This window comes from Bacillus rossius, chromosome 1 (genome assembly GCF_032445375.1).
Source record: "Bacillus rossius redtenbacheri isolate Brsri chromosome 1, Brsri_v3, whole genome shotgun sequence".
In the NCBI taxonomy this organism is placed as follows: Eukaryota; Metazoa; Arthropoda; class Insecta; order Phasmatodea; family Bacillidae; genus Bacillus; species Bacillus rossius.
Genome location: NC_086330.1, coordinates 314,541,731 through 314,565,261, shown reverse-complemented (window position 1 = coordinate 314,565,261; position 23,531 = coordinate 314,541,731). Strand labels below are relative to the sequence as shown.

The 23,531-nt window shown below is 40.3% G+C and overlaps 1 protein-coding gene across 1 annotated transcript in view; it reads right to left on the bottom strand.

The window, feature by feature from the left end:
* LOC134527953 (ionotropic receptor 25a-like) overlaps nucleotides 1–23,531 on the bottom strand; it is a 69,923-nt gene that overhangs the window by 32,262 nt on the left and 14,130 nt on the right. Inside the window, exons 4-8 of the mRNA XM_063361046.1 lie at nucleotides 19,827–20,004; nucleotides 17,119–17,302; nucleotides 16,620–16,741; nucleotides 7,929–8,076; nucleotides 6,079–6,248 (exon numbers count right to left, since the gene is read on the bottom strand). Coding sequence (XP_063217116.1) covers nucleotides 6,079–6,248; nucleotides 7,929–8,076; nucleotides 16,620–16,741; nucleotides 17,119–17,302; nucleotides 19,827–20,004 — 802 coding nt within the window. The remainder of the gene's footprint in view (nucleotides 1–6,078; nucleotides 6,249–7,928; nucleotides 8,077–16,619; nucleotides 16,742–17,118; nucleotides 17,303–19,826; nucleotides 20,005–23,531) is intronic.

The window sequence follows — 23,531 nt, the reverse complement described above, 5'->3', positions numbered from 1 at the left end:
TGGCTGGGGCGGGCGTCTGACACGAGGTGTGTCGGAGCCCTGCTGGTTTGTCCGTCTGTGTGCTGCAGTCCTGCAGCTCTGGAGTGAGCTCAGGCGTCTGGAATGAGCTGTCGTTGCTGTGGTTTTTCTTGTTTTGCCTTGCTTGCTCCTCGCATTGCACCACATCCCAGTAGATGCCCCATGCGAGGTACTCCGGCGGGTCTGATGCAATGCGGACGACCGCATGTGTTGTACGAATGCGGTACCTTGAGTCCCGCACTCTCTTGAGACGGTCAAGGCAGGCCGAATCACGCAGATACACCAACGCCTCTGTGGTGCCTGCTGCGCTGCGTATCGGCACTACATCTACTTCTGGCTGGTACTCTTCGTCGTCGTAGTCCTCCACGTATCCAGTGACCAGCTCGCTCAGCTTCCCCGGCTCAATGGCTGGATCCCACTTGATCGTGCAGCAGAAAGCCGGGCAGCCGATGCCAGCAGGCATGTGTTCCTCGTAGATAGTCTCGTAGAAGCCGATATATCGACCACTCTCAGAGCGCATCGGCGACAAGTCATTGTCGCAGTCTGCCTCTAGGCTAGGTTCGCACTGCTCGGTATGCTTGTGGCCGCGGTGGTTTCCCCTCCTCTTTCGGTGCGGGTTTGGCATCTTGCTGCTAGTGAGGAGAGAGCTCGACCGACCAGGCTGACTGCTAGAGTGCGAATGTGTGTTGCGGCAGCAGTGTTGAAAAAATGATAGGTGCAGTTCTATTGGTGGGGTTGGAATGAAATAAACTCGCTACAATCCATAGGCGTACCCAGGGGGGGGGGGTTTTGGGGGTTGAAACCCCCCCCCCCCCCGAAAAGTCTTGGCGACCATTCCCGTCTCAACTGCAACTCTGGAGAGGACATTTTCTTGCTTAAGAAGATTAAAATCCTATCTGCGGAACACCATATCTCAGGACAGACTGAATGGATTGGCCTTACTGAATGTCCACAACAACATCCACATCGACCCGGAGAATGTGGTTACGGAATTTGCCAAAAAAAAAAAAATAATAAAAAAAAATAATAATAATAGAAGAATTCTTCTGTAAAACGTTTGGAGGCTTAAAAAAGTTTATTATAAACAATTATTTTTTGGTGTTTATGGAGTTTTTTTTCTTAAAAAAAAAAAAAAACAGAAGCCCCCTTCCCCAACCCCCCCCCCCCCCCCCATCCTCCCGAGAAATATCTGGAAGAACCCCCCACCCCCCCCCGAAAAAAAAAATCCTGGGTACGCCTATGCTACAATCAATTGCACAATGGCAATCAAATGGATAATGTTTCCCCAAAATAGCAATTCGTGTGGTACCTGCCTTGTCTATTTTGATTTTTAATTACGACTGAAACACCCATACCACTATTTAAAAGCTATTGCAAAACTTAACACTTCGAAATACGAATAGGTATTGCTAAGAAAAAACCCTCTACTTAATATAAAAGCAATTTTAACGAAATAAAAAGCATTATTAAAGTAATGAACTAAAAAACAAATAGAGTTAAAAACAAATAAAATATGGGTATCTCCGGGGGCAGTAAATAACGGTCCCCACCCTGCCCATACCAACCCCACTAGCGGGACGCACCCCTAGCCCATCCCAAGTAACTGTCAGTGGCGTGTCTGTGTGTTAGAAAGTGATACTTTTTTCAGTTTCTTAGAGTAGCTCTTACTGTGAAGTGTACTGTTTAAATGAAAGTAGTTTTAATTAGTAAATGTAGTGGAAACATATACATTTACTTCATATTGAAATTAACTGTAACATTTTAAAACATTCAGCCTTTTGTGTTCATGAAATAATTTTTAATCGGAGGAATTGATTTATGTTTAGTGTTTAAGTTTTACAAGGTTTATCTTGTCCTTGTGAGTTTGGCGCGAGGCGGCATTGTTCCCCCTCCTTGTGCCGCCCCTCCTCCGGCAGTCAACAGGCCGCGGTCCGAGCGGACGTCGAGTTCCGTGGGGAGTCATCATATTTGTTGTCCTGATACAAGTAACTCTGGTACCTATTATTTATTCAACTTAAACCTTCTTTCTTAGTACTTCCCACGTGTCCCCGGACAGTTTACGGTGCAGGGCGTAACCCGGCCGTCACTAAATACGCCACCCTCGCGCCGCATGGTTCCTGCTTACGGCACTGGCCGACTGCAGACCCCAGAGTTTCTCCAGCCAGCTTAACTTAGAGTCACTGTGTATGTTGAAGAACCAGATCTACACATGTGAGCTAAAAAGCTTACCGGGTTGGCTGCACCCACTCCACGTCACCCTTTCGTACAGAGACTTCCGCTGGAGCTAATTTGCAGTTTCCACCACCAGTGTAGCATGCATTGTGTTGTATCCTTTCAAAAGTTTTCGTTTTCTGTCCATGCACTATTCATACAAGTCTAACCAGTGCCTCGTGTGAAGTAAAAACGCCATTCCCTCGAGACATTCTACCATTATTTACTGTACGCCTTGAAAGCACTTTAGTAGCTAGACTTCAACACACTATGCTGAGCATGGTGTGCACAACAATGCATTAGATAGTAAGGCATAAGCTCCCCCGGGTTTCGAACCCAAGGCCGCGGGTGACGGCAGGTTTTACATATGGAATGAAGTTATAACATAATATATATACATACATATATTATACATATGATTTAAAATCTAGAAATTCTTCTCTAATTTTCACACCTGATTACAATAATAACCTCCAAGGGTGTGTACAAAGTTCGGACATGTCTGCTCGCACTATGTCGATCCGAGATCATTGCTTTGAACCGCCACGACTCTCGGTTCAACCCAAAGTTCCCAATGATCTACTTCGCTCAGCGTTCAAAACACCATGGTGCCACAAATGGTGCAACAGAAAAAATGGTTGAATCATTATCAAACCAGTTATTGAAACGATATCACGCCTGAAAAAACTAATAGTACAACTAGCAATAACATATGCTCTCGGTCACCTGATATAAATATTTAACATTTTTGAAGTGAAAACTTCTTTAGCCGCGTTGAGCGATTTTTGGTAGGGGCAAAACTTATGGGTTCGCGTCACCGACATGCTCGTGACGTGTTGCGCCAGACTTTCGACGCGCAGCGGCCTGTGTACATGTATACGCATATATACTAATACATTGTATATACTCGACTGTATCATGTGCGTGTTGGACTCCTTTTTATATGGGTAAAATCTTGTGAGTTCGCATCACCGTCAAGGATAAATGATATCATGCTGACATCGTACTGATATAATACAAAAATCAATTTCTTACGTACATTTGACGTAGAAATGATGTCATATTACACATTTAAAAACAAAGTTTTAAGTTTTCACTTCTGTTGACAGTCCCCATGACTGGCTATTTTTTTTTGTTCAGAGATTTATCTTGGAATGGCGAATCTCGCTGTCGAGTCGGGGTGTATGTGTGTTAGTGAGGCGTGATGATAAGCGCGATGCTCGCTGGTGCTTCTAGCGTGGTATAGCCTCTAAGCGCAAGGCTCTGAACTGGCACGCAGTCTTCTCGTCGTCACTGGAAAAATTATGAAATTTGAGCGGTGACCGTAACATTATATGGCGGAGAAATGGAGATAAAGGTGCAATGCAGTTCCCTTAAGTGCTTTAAATAATCTGTACTGGTTGTTTTACGCCTAAAAATTACTCCGGAAACACACGTTTTAGCCATTTACACACATCTTAAAACACAGTTTAAAAACTTGACGTCGTCCGGGCCTGCGGCCCCTTTGAGCCCGATATGACACCGCCAAACCACCGTCTCTATTCAAACCTCCCGCTCGTGCGTGCGTGTGTGCGTGTGTTTCTAGCCCGGCAAGAGGGCGCTTAGAAGCAGTGCGGCGACCCCCTAAAGTGTTAAGTTTTAATGTGAATTGTAAACCCTTTTTCATTCATTTTTTGCCCCAGTGTTTTGTTGCAGTTTACTCATGTATTTCTTTAATTTAAATATTACGTTACTTAAAAAATTACAGACGTTGCCCGGGCGGACTTGAATAGGCACGGACTTGGACGAGGGTAGGAATGTTTATATAAATTCTCAATAACTACGTAAATATTAATGTACTTTAAATTGCCAGTAATTTTTATATATTTTTTAATGTTAATTTATGATTTACTTAACTTTCGCCGGGGCACGGAATCGCAGAATGTAATAACGGTAATTGTGTTGGCGCGGAGGCGCCATGTTAGTCGAGACGAGCCAGCTCGCGGCCAGTTCATCTTCATCCCCGACCGAGAGCAGACGCGCCAGCACCCCGAGGATCTCAACCGTTGTAAACCACCGATCAAGTAATTCTGCATCTTTAATTATTCTTAAACCTTTTCGTCCGTCAATCCTCGGGGCAGCTCTCGGTCGGCGGACTGTATTAATAATTAATTATCTCATTCGAGTTTTTATACATTGGGTACTAAGCATACTTTATCGCATGGCCACGTGGGTGGACCATGCATTCACTTAAGTCGGTTAGTGCCTCAGGCTTTTTAACCGTTTAAAGTGTAACGTGCGTAGAGGGAGGCGTGTTCGTGGAATTAAATCTGGATATAAGTAAAACCTGAGTACTTTATTTAACCACGTGGTGAGTGAGCCTACTTAGCCTAGGAGTGTGGCGTGCCCGACGCCTAGAGCAGGCCAGGTCTGGATCTATATAGGGTAGAAAGGGCTGGTAACTCGTCCCCACCTGGGCTACGTCACGCCCTGAGAGCGAGACTCAGCCGGGTCCACGTGCCCTTACACGTGGTGGCGCCCATTCATAACACCTTAAAGTCACCGGGAACGTGCGCGCAGCCCTCAAACTTATTCCAAAATCAAAAATACTGTTCAACCCTCAATGTATTCTTCAATGCTGTGACCGTTTGTATTGGTCATGAGACGTTTCGTGTTAATTTTCTACATTAAAAACACATAACCTTGCCTGTTTATATGTTGAATCCTAAATACTAACCTTAAAAAACAAAATAATTATGGTTTCTTCCAAAACAGCTTCAAACGCAGGGGTACCAATCGAGATCTTAGCAAGAAGAATAATACAACTGGAAGACTCGCCTGTGTATCGATTGTTTGAACTACAGTGAAGGACCTTCTAGAACTTTCTGCAACCGTCCTAGACTTTCTGTTTCATGCCAGAGAGTTTGAGAGCCTATAGGAGGAAAGTAGGGAGGAATTTAAGGTATAAATACTCGGAATTTTAGGCAGTTAAGTAGGAAAAAGCAAAAACCTTCAAGACGATGCCACCATGATCAATGACATCAGAGTGAAAAGAGGGGCACGAAATTATGATGGTTATTGGAGAGCTAAGTATAAGTTTTGTGTTTGTTATTTTCTTTAATGACGAATAATTTTACTAAGTTTGATATGTCTGTTGTTGAATACGATACTTCCAATTTTTCACTAATGATTTATGACACATTTTGCTTGTTTTTTTTTTTTTGTATGATGCACCTGGAAAAGTATTAACGTAAATATTATTATTGGTGCTCATATACTTACTCTGCAATTTTTTGGACTTTCTGCTCCTTCTTCTTTGTTTTAGAGTAGAAAAGTAACTTAACCCTCCAAAGCCTTTAAATAAACTGAAATTGTAAATTGTGTTATTTTTCAAAGATTAAAGAACTTAAGTGTTCAAAAATATTTGTTAAAAAGTAACTTGAGATAAATAATTATCAGACGAAATTAACTTTTTGAGATAAATTTATTTTGTGCTGATTATATTTTTGAATTGTGAAAGGAAAGTTTTTCATAAATAAATACAATAAAATAAAACTAATGTAATTTATTTGCTGTTGACTTGTTCTGCCACCTTCTAAAGTTTTCAATATTTAGATTATTTCCTCTGAGTTTTTTTTTTTTTTAATTGGCAGGTTATGCCTCATCTGGGCAAGCAAGTGTTTACCTTGTTAGTTTGGTAAAAGAACTAATGCTTGCAGTGAGTATTTGAGACCAGATGGGACCGGCCTTAATGCTTTTCGTAAGCAAACCCTGCTTGGATATCTTGAGTAGTTTTGAAATCGCGTTGTTTTTCTGGAGCTGTGCACACCGTGTGTGTGCCCGGACAGCGCTGAACCAGCCGCAACTCACCTGCCGCTGATCTCGGCGTACAGGTGGCTGCCCTGCTGCACCGCGATGGCCAGCTCTCGCTCCGCGAACACGTCCCCCACCTCGGCGAGGAGGCAGTTCAAGGTAACCTCGTGTCGGATGCGCGCCGAGTCGTGGATGAAAGCGAATTCGCTTTCTTCGTCATCAAGCACCTGTTTACAGTCGGAAGGGTTAGTTGAGTCAGAGGCGATGACTCATCTGAGCGTTAAATTTGCTATGCTAAGTTTGTGTGAAGAGGGAAGGGAGGGAATAACAAATGACAAGTCGGACAGCAGTAAGACTCTTTGGGTCGCCATGTCTGTTACAATTGTGAACCTGCTGTGTGAACCGCCAATGGTCTCTTTATTCTTTATATTATCGTTCAAGAGAATTACTGAATATTTTATCATATTTTAAGTAGATCATTTAAGTGTGAAGTATCATTATTCATGGAGTGGCAACACATACCAATTTTTTTTAATACCAATATTATAAAAAGAGTGTGTGAGTTTGTTTATACTGAGTAAACTCGGAAACTACTGGTCTGATTGAAAATCTCCTCGAAATGTTATAAAGCTATAGTATTCATGATGGACATGAGATTTACTAAAATAAGTTAATGGAAACAATATTTGGTTCCATAAAATATATGGCCTTATTTGTAGATAAAAATTTTTTAAACAACCAAATTGACTTGCCCTTTGAATAAATAGTTACAGATACAACAATAAAAGTTTCCATAGAAGTAATAGCTGAATATGGGAGTCTGTTATAGGCTGGAGGCTGAGGTGCAAAGAGCAGGTCAATCACCGGCCGCCATCTTGGACGGTGATCTCTTTGCGGCCATCCTGGGTGACTGTGACCTGCTGAAAAGCTTGAGTTCCACCATTTTGTGTTCTAAAACTTTTGCTGTCTTAGATTCCGCCATTTTGAATTATGGTATTTTAAAATCCACAACTATTACCAAACATTTTTGAAAAAAAAATATAAATTTACAAAAAAATTAAATTGATTTAATTACAATTTTATAAAGAAAAATATTAAAACCCTGCTTATATCATGAACCTTGGCGTCCTGGGTTCGATTTTGGCGAGGTCCATCGATTAAATTGGCGATAGGCCCTTTCTGCATGGGGACTTGCAGCAACTGACCCCTACCACTACTACCAAGGCATAGCCTATATTAATACCATATTTTCATGTCAGTCATCTTGGATCTGCCTTTTTTATGTTTGCTAGTGTGTGCACCCGTATTCTAGGTTTATTTTTTCTCGCTAGAATGAAAGGACTAGCAATCACCAGACAGTCAAGTATTATCGTGTTGGCCATCTTGTTGGTCATCTTGCAGGCCATATTGAAAATCTGTAATTATTAACAAAAACATTCAGGGAAATACTAAAAAAAAACAATTAAAATATCTATTAATATATTGATTTCAACAATAACTGTTCTTGTTTCGATCCTTGGTAGATGCAAAAAAATTTAATTATGCCCAATTATAATGATTTGATTTAATATTACTTATATATTGAATATTTTAACATAAAAATCAAGTTTTCAGATTCAAGAAAAAAAAAATTTCACAAACATTATTTGTTACCTTAGCGTTTCTTGATTTCTGCAGCTGCTAAAAACGAATTAAAGCAAAGTGGGAAGCCCCAACATTTGTTATAGCGTCGTCCGTTTCTTCGTTTAAAAATCTTTTCCGCCAAATGAGCCCCAGATAAATTTTCATTCAAGCTACAGTTTTCCAAGAGAATTATTTTGCATGCTATTTCTTTAATGTAAATCATAGGTGGATAAGATGGATTTGTAACAGAATATTTATGACGGAGAAAATTATTTAATTCTTACCTTTTGGAAACCTACAGTTTCATTCTCCACAGGACCAGTTTCTGTGATCGCTAGGAGAATGTTCTCATACTGCTCCTTAATAGGGTAGTCCCAAACACGGTACTGTGACGGGTTGCTTGAAGCATTCAGTGCCATCTCCTTCCATACACTAGACACACACAAGCCCTTACAGTTAATATTCATTTGTGCTATGTTATGCATTTGCTTGGTCAGTCTCATTATTGGTATGAACCTGATAGAATTATTTATTCTAGAATTTTTTTCACTGAGAGCCGCCAAGAAGAATGCGAGAGGGGAAATTGCGGTGTAAAATTTCAGTCGTATCATATTTCAGTCGTAATCGGGGCCAAAATGACAAGGTCAAGATCAAAGGTTCCCTCTTGGGACTTACGGGAGGTTGGAAGATTCAGATTTAAGCCTCTTTGAGGACACTCCTCAAAACAGTAATTTTTCTCTCGCAAACGGGAAAATTTCAGGATTTTTAAGTCATTTTTTTAGAACTTTTAAATGTGAAAGGTTGTCAAAAAAAGCGGCCATTATGTCACAATTCAAGATGACTAACACCCAGAAATGGCACCAAATACAGACCTACTACTATACACTACTACAAGTTGCGCAATACGCACAGGCCACTTTTACAGTTATGGCTACTGTAATGTTTACATTATTGATATTTTTTAACTGTGGGGTTTAAAAATAGAACATTAGGTAGTGGGGAAATCATTTGCCCCTGGGTCTTTAGTTTTTCTTAATGGCATTCTTTCAATCAATTTATTTTTTACTATAGTGTTCTGGCCAGAACTTTTAAATTATCTTTAAGTAATTATCGCCAGTCATTGTACTCAGTGTACAATAAATAATAATTATAATATTTAAAACCGCAACTTTGGATATATGATAACAAATTAAATTTTCTCTAAAATTTCAGACAACTTTCCTAGATTGAGGCAGTGGCGTAGCCAGGATTTGTGTATGGGAGGTGTTAAGAAGCATGGCCCCCCGATTTAAAGCGGTTGGTCCGGGGGTCCTCCCCCGGGGAAATTTGGATTTTAAGGTGTAAAATAGTGCTATTTTAGCAGTTTTCGGTTCTTAAATTTAAATATTGTAATGGTAAAAATTTAATTAATTTTAATATGAAATTTGTTTGAGTGACGAATAAGAAATTAAAGAATTGGTGATAAGGGGGGGGGGGGTTAACCCCTAAACCCTCCCCCCTGGCTACGCCCCTGGATTGAGGTATGGAGTATGCTCGTACCTTTTGAGTTGTGTATTTCGTAATTTAACATTTTGTTTGTTAAGTAAGTGTCTTTATGTTTATAACTTGATGTGGAGGGACTGCACTGGGCTTACGACGTGTGATAGCCTTTTCGATTGGCAACTAGTTGGTATCTGCGCATGGACACGATTGTTCTGACGAGTCGAGCGCAGGAGTGACACTGACTAGTGAGACTAAAGACTGTGTGTGCGTGCACGGAGAGATCATGAATTGCTGTCAGGCCGAGACGGTTTGGGTTGTCTCTCCGGTGGTCGTGGGCTGCCACGAGGAGTTGTGGAATCTGCGGTGCTCAGGACTGTAGTGCGCAGTGGCTACTAGAGAGGCGAGTAGGTCTAGTCGAGCGTAGGTACAGCTGAGTTCACTTTATATTTCTTTGATATTTCATACACAGTGTCTTCTTACTTTCTCTGATTATTTTATTTTAAAACTCAAGTCATCCCATTTTCACACACTTAGTCGTAGAATTTTGTAGTGTATTAATCCAGTTCGCAGAATGTCTCTGTTCTAATTTTCATTGAAATCGGTTTGGTAGGCAAGAAGTGAATGAGTAAGTAATTTTTATAATCATTTTTTTTCATAGGGCGAATACTTTTGTGTATCTAGAAGCCTCTTAGGTCCAAGATACTAGCAGCCTCCAAACAGGTACTTAACACAAGGCGATAAAGGGAGCTTGTTTTATTAAAAGCATGTTATGATACGCATGTGTTTAAGTCACTAGGAGTAAAAAAAATAATTACGTCAACCAAAAATTCTAAGTCATTTAATAACATGCTAGATTTATTAGAAAGCCACAATAGTAATCACAGCGAGAAAAATGGCAAAGAAAATTACAGTAATGCCTTCATTTTCCGTGATGTCAAGCTTCAGTACACTAAACAAGCATATATTGGAATGAACTACAGTCACACAACAAAATGTGGCAGTATTACAGTAATACCAGATAATGCTTTGCAAGGATGACTAAATAAGTACAGTTAATCAATAACGTCCAGAGAATATGTACACATGAATTAAGGGCATATTTTTGCTGGCGAAAAAGTTATAAACATGAAGTCGGTTCGGTAGACCAGAAGTAAATGAGTAAGGAAACTTTTATAATCATTAATTAGTAGGGTGGTTGCGTTTTGTGTATCTTGAAGTCTCCTTGGTCCAAGATCCTAGCAGCTTCCAAAAAACACGTTAACCAACTTACGCAAATCATACTGTGATGAATCAAATAAGGATGCATGTATTGCATGGTACAAGCGCAATATGTTACACAAAAAAGTCAATGCAAAATAAGTGTTACTCAACAAAACCCAGTTACGACTGCACATCAGCAAACGAAAGGTCCAAACCACAATAACAAAACACAAAAGAATGTCAAAAACCATATATATGCCGCAAAAATCGCCACGTCAAAAGATTACCACAACTGTACCCAAAGTAAATGAGCATGATTCGACACTTAAGTAAAATTTTCCATATGAACAGAAGTTAATCCCTGCTAATCGCAGATAACTTTAAGGGGCATGTACATAAACCTTAAGTGTCGTACAAGAAACAATAAACAAGGCAGTGTCGGGTGTACAGGACACATCCCTGCTTGGCGAGGCCCAACTATATATTTGTCAACATCAACAACATCAAAGGGGGCAAGAGTACATTATGTAACTTACTACTTAGTTCAAACAACTTAGACAGGTGGTGGTAGCTGAAAATGAATTTAAAATAAAAAAAATAAGTGTAGAATTTACATACTTTTACATTAAGGGGGTACAGCCACCTTGTACCCAGAACACAAATGAAGAACAAACTTGCACATTGGTAGGCAGTGCTAAATTGGTCGCTCCTCACTGCCATAGATTATGTTACTGATTCAAAGAAAACTCAAGCCATGCTAAACCGAACATAAACAGAATAAGAATAGGGATGAGAGCAGGGAAACAAGCCAATTTATGCAGTACGGAGGCGCCACCACGCCTGCTAAGAGTCACAAGAGGGCAAGGTACTAGATAACTAGGAAAAAGGTGTGACATCCGGAAGGGAGGGAAAAGAGAGATGGTGGGGAGGGATGTTGGAGTGTGGCTGATGTCTCCAGTGATGGAAACGTTGCCTTCAACTTCCCCCATTGTTTTATGTCCCTACTCTGGGGCGACGAGAAATCGATGAGCATTAGAATAGCACAACAAAAAAGAGCGAGGGAAACAGAGGCTACATAATAAAAAAAGAAAATACTGAGTATAGTCTCTGGTGCCGAAGAGACATAGTCATTAGATGCAAGTTCTTAAGTCACAGACGCTTTCATCACCAGCAGCGAATGATCCGCCGCCAGACACAAGCAGAGACGCAGCAAGCAGACATCATGCAACTACGGACGATCCGGACAGGATGGCGAAGTGAAGTAGTGAATTTAACGAATAAACAGTCCATCGAGAGGAGCGATCTCCCCGCAGCAGTAGGCGCAGCAGGCTCAGGCTTGGACTGCAAGAAGCAGGGGTGTTTGGCTCCCCAGATGAAAGGTGCGGCAGCAGCTGTCAGCTCACAGGTCAGACCCTGCCCCAGAGCCGGCAGCAGCAAGTTAAGAGTCAGTCGAAGGAGCAAAGTTCTCCCCAGCAGGCAATAAGTAGGCCAAGTGCAGATGAACGCCCTTCACTGATCCCTTGGGCAGGCCAGAAGGTCGAGAGGAGGGGAGCAATGGTACCAGGTATATTGTCTCTGTAGAACGATATCATGTGCCCTTTAAGTCAATGATAACACGTTCTGACAGATTCCCTTGTGGAAAATACCTTCTCCTAAAAATTGGTTTTATAACCCACTCATGAAACATGTCCTTGTAGAGCGAGGATTGGCAGTAGCGTGTGTTATCAGTAACTAACATGGCCGGAGCTCTAAACAATTTCCAGACCTAATACTTTAAAACTTTTACAATATAAGCATGCTTCATATTTTTCAAGGAAAGCAAAATAACAAATTTAGATAATATGTCCAGAATGACCAATAAACAATTGTTACCATTGCAGGAGAGAGTTAGAGTGCCAAAATTGTCCCTGTGCAACACATGCCTTGGTGTGATGGGTGGATCATAGTCGTACAGCCCTACCTTCATGTTATGAGGGGGTTTCGACACCTGAAAAACGTGGCTGGAGCGCACGAAATTACACACATAAGCGCGTTATTCTGGACAGGCCAAGTTAGCTGCGATTCTACTAAAAGTATTGTCAGTGCCAAGATGCCCACCAGTGATATAGGAAAGGGGCTCCGGGCACTGGGTTCTGGGTGTGGTTTGTGGCGGTTTCTGCTGCCTCAGAACCTACATCTCCGATGACGTCATGGCGGCCATATTGGATGGCCTTGACCTTGACATTTGACCTTCAAATTAGCCAAAATGTCTATTTTTTAAAACCGCTAAAAATTTTCAAAAAATTCCACAATTCAAAAATTAGGATTTCGAAAACTAAATTTTTTTTTGCCTTAGAGAGAACCCAAATTCCTAAAAGAGGCTTAAGCATCCATGTCTAAAGCCTGTGATAAGCCTCTGACGTCATCTAGGATTATTACCGTCATATTGGATTATGACGTCACCGTTGCAATTTCCGTTACGGTCGCCATCTTGTAAATCCGTAATTTCAATGCTAGATTTTCCGAAAAAATTCCAAAAAACTTAAAAAATTGCCTTCCTACTTCAAATGTTTATTTATTTAAACGATTTCGGTCCTCGGTTCGATTTCCGACGAGAGTAAACCAGTAATTATTTAATGTATTTAAACTATTCTCAATAAAAAGTAATAAAAACGTCTTATGGCACACCCGACATTTAGAATTATGTCACCACTGTATCAATTATCGTTACGGACGCCATCTTGAAAATCTTTATTTATTATCCGATTTAATGAAAAAAGTTAAAAATTCATCAAAAAAATAACTTACTATAATACTGATTGATTAGATCGATTCCCATCTTTGGTTCAAAACCGGTAAGAGCAAAAAATAAAAATAAAAACGACAGATCATTCCTCCACAGAAGCAACATACAGACTGGCCTACCACCACCTTTTCAAGGTCAAGGACAAAGTTCAAGGTCAAGGTCAAAGTTCAAGGTCAAGTTCAAAGTTATATGCCAACTGTCGAGGTCAAAGGTGGCTGCATAAAATAATGGTATGTTTTACTTGCATTTGTATAATGCTGAGAAATAAATTAAATATTGAAAAAAAAAGTTTCATTTCTTGTATTCTGATTTATAACTAAGACTTAGTTCTCGTAACACAGCTGCCTTTTTGATTGAGCTTCCAAAATGCGCTGCCTTTTTGTTGATGGTGCATACAAAATGTGAGGCCTATTTGATTGTGCTTCCAAAAAATGTGCTTCCTTTTTTTGATTGTGCTTCCAAACTGTGCTGCCTTTTTGATTGTGCTTCCAAAATGTCCTTTCTTTTTTTATTGTGCTTCCAAAATGTGCTGTATTTTTGATTGTGCTTCCAAAATGTGCTGCCTTTTTGTTTGTGCTTCTGAATGTGCTTCCTTATTGTTGATGGTGCTTCAAAATGTGAGGCCTTTTTGATTGTGCTTCCAAAAAATGTGCTTCCTTTTTTTGATTGTGCTTCCAAAATGTGCTGCCTTTTTGATTGTGCTTCCAAAATGTCCTTCCTTTTTTATTGTGCCCAAAATGTGCTTCCTTTTTTTATTGTGCTTGCAAAATGTGCTGCCTTTTTGATTGTTCTTGCAAAATGTTCTGCCTTTTTGATTGTGCTTCCAAATGTGGTATCTTTTGTTGATGGTGCTCCCTTTTTGTTGATTGTGCGTAGTAAAATCTGTAGTGACTGAATATTTACTAGTTCAAATCCTCTTGGTGTTGCTAAAATATTTTTCAAGGTCACTTGGTCCTTTAGTATGTATAAAAAATTTCACGATGGTCTAATTGACTGTAATTAGCTAACGACGAAGAAGGTAATGAGGTCCGGAAATGATCAGCCTATACGTCTGATATTGTTCATGACTCGGTCTCGTGGTCCGGAGACACTTGGCCTGTATGTATGGCTTTGTACATGAACGATTTATAGGTTATTCAGATTATAGAAATACTAGACATTCATGTTGGGATTATCGGCAGCATATTTAATTCGACGAACATTGTCGTATATTATCTTGTGTTTTATTTTTGAAGAGAGAAAGATTAATAAACTCCGCGAAAGGAAAAAGAAAACAGAATCGAAAATTGATTTAATATTTAGTTACACTTGTCACTGTTCAAGTATCAAACCAAGGACAGGAACTGTTCGAATCAATTGGTAAATTGATTGCAAATTTTTTTGGTGAATTTTGCAATTTTTTCTGAATTTCTAGCTAAATAATTACACGATTCAAGATGGCGTCCATATTTCAAGATGGCGGGCACCTCAGTAATAATAAATTATTACTGCACTCTAGCGGGTTATAATAAAACTAGCATGATGGTAATGCACTATAAGACGAGTACACACACAAGATGGTGTTCTCCAGCAGACGAAAACAAGATGGTGGCAATGTCCTCTAGAACGTGGTAGCTCCTGGTAGCATCTACTGAACACAAAATGTCGTATCTATGATGGTCTTCAAGGTCAAAGTCAAAATTCAAGGTCAAGGTCATATTTCAAGATCAAGGTCAAATTTCAAGGGCAAGGTTTAATTTCAAGGTCAAGGTTTATTTTCAAGGTCAAGGTCATTTTTCAAGGTCAAGGTCAATGTTCAAGATCAAGGTCAAAGTTCAAGGTCAAGTTCAAAGTTATATGCCAACTGTCGAGGTCAAATCATACTAACATGGCATCAGCACACTATAGCAGACGAAAACAAGATGTTGGCCTCCAGCATCTAGCATTGAAATTACGGATTTACAAGATGGCGACCGTAACGGAAATTGCAATGGTGACGTCATAATCCAATATGACGGTCATAATCCTAGATGACATCAGAGACTTATCAGAGGCTTTAGACATGGATGATTAAGCCTCTTTTAGGAATTTGGGTTCTTTCTAAGGCAAAAAAAAATTAGTTTTCGAAATCCTAATTTTTGAATTGTGGAATTTTTTGTGAATTTTGGCGGTTAAAAAAAAATAGAAAATTTGGCAAATTTGAAGGTCAAGGTCAAGGTCAAGGCTATCCAAGATGGCCGCCATGACGTCATCGGAGATGTAGGTTCCAAGGCAGCAGAAACCGCCACAAACCACACCCAGAACCCAGTGCCCGGACCCCCTTTCATAACTACTCCCACCAATAAGTGAACTGTGAACAATAAGTGTCAGCACAATAATTATTGAAAAAAATACGGTAGGCACCCAGATGTTACAAGCACGACCAGATTTTCCTGAAAACGATAATAAGGCCTCTCGCCTCTATGTACAGAACCACCTTGTTCGCACCAAAATCCTTGCTTCTGATATATAACAGAAACAACTTTTTCTGAATCATGAATATTAACATATGATACATGAAATACTTTTCAAACTGCATGACATTTGGTTTCAATTTTAGACTGCGATTTGGCCTCCTCAAATTCATCGGAGGTAAATATTTATGACAGGGTTTCGGACAATTATGTTTTCACTACCCTTGGGATGGTGCAGTTTAAGGGATCCAGCGACTTATTTTCGCCAGTTGGTGGGGGTAGTTAAACAGCCAGCTAAGCACTTGGTTGTCTATGTAACTATCGATCTTACGACAGTCAAGGTAGGACAAAGAATTTTCAACCCCGAATAAACATGCCACTGTTTCCTTCTCATATGTGCCTAACCACTTTTCGGTCTCCAGAAGGGCTTGGCTGGCGTATGCGATAAGCCGCAAAACTCCGTCCTCAATGAAGCATATATCAGTACCCAAGGCAAGCGAAGAGGTGTCAACAAGTAGTGCAAAGCGCTTTTCAAGGTTGGACAAGAGAAGGGTAGGCAGGGAAGTCAACAAATCCTTCAGGGAAACAAAAGCCTTTTCCTGTTCTTCACCCTACGAAAAATTAACATTTTTACTGTGCAAATCAGACTCATACAAAAAATAACTTTTAACAGGTGCACCTAAGGTAATCAAAACTCAGTGACAAAATAAAATCATAGAGTAGCGAAACGTATAGAGGTGTGCCAAATGCCTAAAGCATTCTTGATATTCACTTTTCTTTAGGATTTAGTTATAATATTGCAAAATGTTGGCATTACTATTATCGTTCAAACTTTAACTGTGGACAATTGCATACTACGACTGCGAAATTAACCAACCAGAAAATATGAAAATCATGTGGTAATTTACTGAACTTATATTTATGTTAGCATTTAAAATTTTATGTCCTCATAATATTCTGGTTACAATCATGTTTCCGGTATGGCAAATAATAATCAGTAGCAATGAGAAAAGACCATCAAACAATCAGTATACTTTTAGGGATAGAATATGTAAAGATCACTTGAAAGCCCTTACTTATGCAGGATATATTCAGCATTCTTCATGTTCCTGAAGTACTCGTGCGTGTCGGAGTTGTTCACGACGGTGTAGCTTATTCTCGACTGGCGCCCGAGCTGCTCCAAGGACGACACAGGCGACTGCAACACCAAAACGAGGGGCTTTTGTTGGGACAAACACTGCTCCGGCGGCTTAGCATTTTCAGGTTGTAAGATTGTCATCGTTCTCTGCACCTCGCGATATTTAATGTAGTTGTATTATACAGCTCGTAATAAACTATTTTATTTTAAAAACAATTTTCGATAATTAATCTTTGTAACATAGAGATACATATAACCTATCACAAATATAAATGGCTAAACTCCAAGCCAAAAGACAGAAAGATTATGATTTGAATATTTAATTAAGGAAAGAAATTGTCTGTATGTATGGTTATTCAATGTTTTTCAATTGGCCCCGCTGTTTGAAGGCTTACCGCCCCTCGCCAGCATGATGGGCAAAATGGAGGCTTGCTCACCTCCATGCGCTCGACAGTGAGAAAGGCTGCCAGGTTGGCTGTGAATGTCGCCAGCACGAGCACCACGAACAGCCAGTACGCCGCAACAAGCGTCCTGCCAGACAAGGCCCTGGGCGCCTCGCCGCCCCCTTGAGGCGTGATGGATGTCATGGCAAACCAAAGACTCTCGGTCAGAGTGAAGTCCCTAGTGACAGACACGCAGACATTTCATCTATAGCCTCTGTCCAGTGTGTTAATGTGATTGACTTCTTGGCTAACCATAGGCTCTCCAGGTCAGGGGGAGAACCTGTAGACAGACACACCACATTCCACCTGTAGCCTATGCACTGTGTCAAAGTAAAATTGATATCTTGGTAACCCATAGGCTGTAGGTCATTGGGAACAAATACACCAACATTCCATCTATAGCCACTGGGCTGGGTCATTGTGTAGTAGACATACTCACGTCAAAATCTAGAAGGTGCAAAGCATTTTTTGAGTAGTACCTATATATGATAACAAGCAGCATTGAATTACTAGATCTGAATATACATTTGGTAGGATTAAACATAACACACTTAATGCATAGCTATACATTTTGCAACATTTTAATTACTGCAAACTTCCCTGGTTGTAGGCCCACACAAGGCTTCATGTCTAGTGCGAACAATGGGCAAGTAGAAGCCTGGTTGTTATGAATACACCACAACACACTGACCCCAGGGGCAATATCTGCAGAATCATGCAATACTCCATGCCTAGTGCAAACATATGGGCAAATGTTTACCATGGTGCTCTAGAATACACTATTATACTCTCACCCCAAGTGCAGGCTCATGCAATGCCTCATGCCGACTGCGGACATGTGAGAAAATGGGTACCAAGGAGCTCTGGAATGCACCATTACACACTGGCCTCGGTTGCGAGCCCATGTAATTCTTCATGCCTAATGCAGACAAGTGGGCAAATGGTTACAAGTTCCTCTAGAATACCACTATAAACTGACCCCAGATGCAGGCTTATGCAATGATTCATGCTGAGTGTGGACAAGTGGGTACTAGTGTTCTCTGATAAGTGCCACTATACTCTGAGAACAGGTGCAGGTCCATAAAATGCTTTATTCTGAGTGCAGACTCGTAGGCACGTGTAAGAGAGTGCTCTGGAATGTGCTACTTTACATTGATTTCGGTTGTAAGCCCATGTAATGCTTCTTGCTGAGTGTGAACAATAGGGAAAATGGGTACCACGGTGCTCAGGAATGCGTGACTTTACTCGAAGTCCTGATGCTGTATCGTGCAACTCTTCATGTCACGTGTGTAAATGTGGGCAAGTGGGTACCAGAGTGTACTGGAATGCACCCCATTTTCAGTTCCATGTAATGCTAAAGCCAAGTGGGCAAATGGTTACCATGTGCTCTGGAATGTGGTACTATTCTGATCCCAGGTACTGTACCATTCAATACTTCATGCCGAGTGCGGGCAAGTGGGCAAGTGTACCAGGGTGCTCTTGAAAGCACAACTCTACTCTGTTACTCAGTGCAGGACCTTGCGATGCTTCATGATGAGTGAAGACAGTGGGCAAGTGGATACCAGTGGGATCTGGAATGTGCCATTATACTATGAGCCCATGTGCAGGCCTATGCAATGCTTCATGCATTGCAGACAAATTGGCAATTGGGTAAGAGTGTGCTCTGAATGCACATCTAAACTCTGCCCTGGGTGCAGGCCCACGAAATGCTTCATGCCGAATGCTAACAAGTGAACAACTGAGTACCAGAGTGCTCTTGAATGCTACAGTCTACTTTGACTCCGGATGCCGGCCCACGACTCCGGATGCCGGCCCACGAACCTTTTCATCTCACAAGTGGAAAAATTGGAAATCGGATACCAGAGTGCTCTGAAATGTGCCCTAGACACTGAACCCGATTGCAGACCCACACAATGCTTCATTCCGAGTGCAGACAAGTAAACAGTTGATACCAAAGTGCTCTTGAATGCAACTATCTACATTGATTCCAGCTGCAGCCCATGTAATGTTTCATGCGACGTGTGGACAAGTATGCAATTTGGTACCTGTGTACTCTGGAATGCATCACTCCACACTAAACCCAGTGGCAGGCCCACGAAATGCTTCATGCTGGTGCAGACAAGTGGACAAGTGGGTAACAGGTTGCTTTGAAATACACCTCTATACTCTAACTGCAGGTTCGGTCCCGTGGAATACTTCATGCTGACTGCAGAAAAGTGGAAAAATGGGTAGCAGAGTGCTCTGAAATGAACCGCTATATTCTAATTCCATGTGCTGTCCCATTGGATGCTTCATGCTGAGGGGGACAAGCAGGCAAGTGGATACCAGTATGCTCTGGAATGTGCTACTGTACTCTGAGTCTATGTTCTGTCGCATTCTTTTCTTCATGCCGAAGTTCAGGCAAGTGGATTAGTGGGTACCAATGTGCTCTTAAATGCACCACTCTTCTCTGACCCAATGTGCAGATTTATGCAATGCCTAATGACAAGTGATGACAAGTGGGCAAGAGGACACCAGAGGTATCTGGAATATAACACTATTCTCTGAGCCTAGGTGCAGGCTCACGCAATGCTTTATGCCGAGTGCAGACAAGTTGGCAAGTGGGTAAGAGGGTGTTCTGAAATGCTCCACTATACTCTGACTTTAGGTGCAGGCCCACACAATGCTTGACGCCGAGTGTAGACAAGTGGGCAAGTAAGTACCTGCATGGGCGAGGGAGCCTGGCTTTGTTGTTGCGGTAACTGTAGGGAGAGCACCGGTCTAGCAGCCATAACATTAGAGAAGTTATCGCCAAGGAGGCCAAGATGCTCAGCCACACTTCCAGTTTCAGAACCGTCATGAACTTGAACAGCGATGTCTTGCGTGCTGGCTTCCTGATCACTGTGGAAACAGAACAAACACACCTGAAACTCGTAACTGAAACTATATGACTATAAAAAATTGTAAGTATACAATCAAAATATTCGCATGCTATTCCAAACTGAGTTATCGTAATAATTTACAGGTACATCAATGCTAATTGTTAATTACATAACTACACCTAGTAATATTATTAATCAAGTATTAACATCGCAATCCCTGTGGTTGGTGTGCACAGAAAGTTCGCAAATTTCTGGGTATAAATTTAATGGTTGCTTGGAATGCGAAAACGAGCAATCTTTGTTAAGTAACATGTGTCCGGAAACGGAACCCTGCACATTTGCAGGCACAGAAAGTAGAGCACAAATTTGAATTCGGCGGGCTTCAGGGGAATTCTTCACTGGCTGAGAGGAGGAATGTGCGCTGGCATTCAAATGTTCAGCAGGAAGCAGGTGACGAGCTGGTTGCAGTCTGGTCTACATCACTTTCATGGCATGGAACTCCCAGTTTCAGGCAGTCACTGATCAAGCTATACGAAGATCTTCCTATTCGGTACATGTCTGTTGTGAAAGTGTTCTTGGTAAATGAGCCCTGCTCCTGATGCATTTTTTTTTTCGCCTTCTCGTATGCCATTATTATTTTGTTCATCTCTGTGAATGTATAGTCTGCTGAGCTATTTTGTGAGTCAAATCTGTATTCGCAGCACCATAATCACTAAAAGTCAGCACTTCGCTAGTAGCCGAAAGTCAAACGTGTAAACATACCACAACCAACCATCAGCTGTGCGGTACATCAGACTGCTGGATGCTAACTCTAAACATCGGAGTCCGGCTCGTTACTCGCTTCACGCAGAACATTTAAACGTCCCTGCACTAGTGTCACGGTGTCTCTCAACCAGTGAAGCAGCCCCTGAACATCCCACCAAATTCATGTTTGCACTCTATTTTTCGTGGCCGTAAATTTGTAGGGTTCCGTTCACGGTCATAAGTTACTTAGCAAAAAAATGTTAGTTTCGGCATTCCCTGCCACCCATTATATTTATGCCCTGCAGTCTGTTAAAATTCTGTATTTGCTTGCGACAAGACAGTTGAGTACTTCTAGGCACCATACAGTGCCGACGTCACAAACTGTATATTACGAGACTCTTTTACCAAGTGATAAATTTGCTTATAAGTTATTAGATAAATATATTAAAACAAGAAAATTGACGAATGTTTTATTCGGAAATAATTTAGAGCAACTATCTGAAGTCATTGTATGATAATTGGAAACAAATGTAACACTCTTGTTAAAACACCAACGTTTTTATAGTATATAACGTAAAAAATAAAGAGTCAGAAAACAACAGTTTATGAAGCCTTTAAGATATTTTACAAGCATCAAAAATATTTTGCATGTCGAGAGCACAAATGTAGTAGTAACAATAATAGATTTTCTGCTTTTTCAAAAACACAGTTTCACTTACCCTTAAAATCGTAATAATAATAATAATAAATAAATAAAAAACTAAAAAATTATAATTGTGTTGTGAAAGGTTTTGCACAAATGACACAACCTTTTAAAGAATTTATTTGATGCAAGGTAACGGAATCACGCTAAGTGTAATATTTATTAATCAGTTTATGGGTGAGGGTTTGAAACAGAAAGCAAATGTTAAATTGACATGCATGTAATGGTACCTCAACAATTAACAATCCATAACTGTGTTTGAACCAAAATCTCGTAAAAACAATGTATTGCAGGTGGAGGGTCATCCTAATACCCCCCTTTCTTTTGAAGGACATTGAGTGTTCAAACGAGCTCTAACCTTGTTGCTGAACAAGAATTTCTTGAAAAGTGATTCTGAAATAAAGTATTCACAAAAGTCACTAAAAAGTGACTTCAGCTTCTAACCAGTAAGTCTACATACTACTTGTATTGAAGTACTGTAACTAAACATTGAAGCTAGAATTTCTGGTAATGTTAAAATATATCATAAATATATAGGCTATGCTTTTTTCAATAAACCTACGTCAGGATATGATCATTGACTCACTCCAAGACATGGCTGAGAATGGAAACGAAACCATTGCATGTTCCTACTAATTGTAATCTTTCACAAACAAAAGTGTAGTTATATGCTCGACACTAATTCTACAACAACGTGCCTGTGAATGTCGCACTCGTTCATAACCCCTGGTATACTGGTATACTGAGTCGAAGAAAGGCTCGTCGCTCTGGTGGTTGTAGCCGTCGGCTCTTTCTCACACACCTGGGATCTTTGAACGCTGGTCGGCAGGCAGTCACGTGTCCATGCAGAGCAGAGCTTACATTGAAGGTGGCCACACATTTCAACGTAAGGGACATGTAAATGTTTCGTCCTCAATTTTTATCATATCCTACTATACCTCAATTATCTCCAAACCATGACCTACGGGTATTTATAAATTAACGTAATTTATTTGGTTTTACCTGGTTCTAAGATTAACAGCCAAAACCATTACCCCCGGATTAAAAACATTGAGCATGTTGGCTGTACAAATACACATAAAAATTTCATAAATTCCCTCTTATGACATTAAAATTAACTTCATTAAGCTACGTTAAAATATAAATGCATTATATAGGCCATAAAACATTAGCAAAAGGGAAAATAATTTTTTATAAAATATAATACCAATTACTGCTTTATTTAACTTTTATAAAAATGACAATCTTAGATTTTGTTACGTCAAAGATGTAGCAGAAGCTAATTCCCACAAATTAGGTTTGAGGAATTCACGATAACTTATATAATCACGGGAACTTTTTGATCGATTAGTGGTGTGAACATTAGGGGAAAGTGGGGAAATACCGCACACTTAAGGAAAAAGTGCTATAAATTGAAATTTATTATTTATTTTAAAATATGTTGATTAATTATACGAACCTAGATCTATACAATTTGCATCTCTATAATATAACCTGCAAAAAACTAATTAGTTTATTTACATTTTACAACAAAACAAAATGATGCAATTGTGCGGTATTCCCCACCCCATGGGGCAATACCGCACACACCATGGGGCAATGTCGCACACCATATTATTATGTACAAGCACCACATCATAAACTTACTACCGACTATGTAGCATAAATTACATACTCCATTTAAACTTTGTATTACATTTAAACCTTTGGGAACAATATAAAACTAAGACATGTATATCAGGCCAGAAAATTTCACATTAGAATTATTTCTACATAATAAGTAATTATTAATTTTTTTATGTTTTCCTCTCACAGTCCACCAAATCAATTAGCTTTGCAAAAGTCACACACAAAATTTTCTGCTGTGTCAGATGCGCTACAGTCAGCATGTACCCATCCCGAAGAAAAACACATCTGAACCACAACTCCTTATTTCTGCCAAACTCCCTACAAAACATGCACGTGTCACTTGAATTAGGTGTAGGCGTAGTTGCACATTGGTTAAATAATTGGTCAAGATTGTCAATATCATTGTCATCGCATAAATGTGCAAAAGAATCTGCATCACTTGCTTCATCGGAACTGGCAGTGTCAAAAAG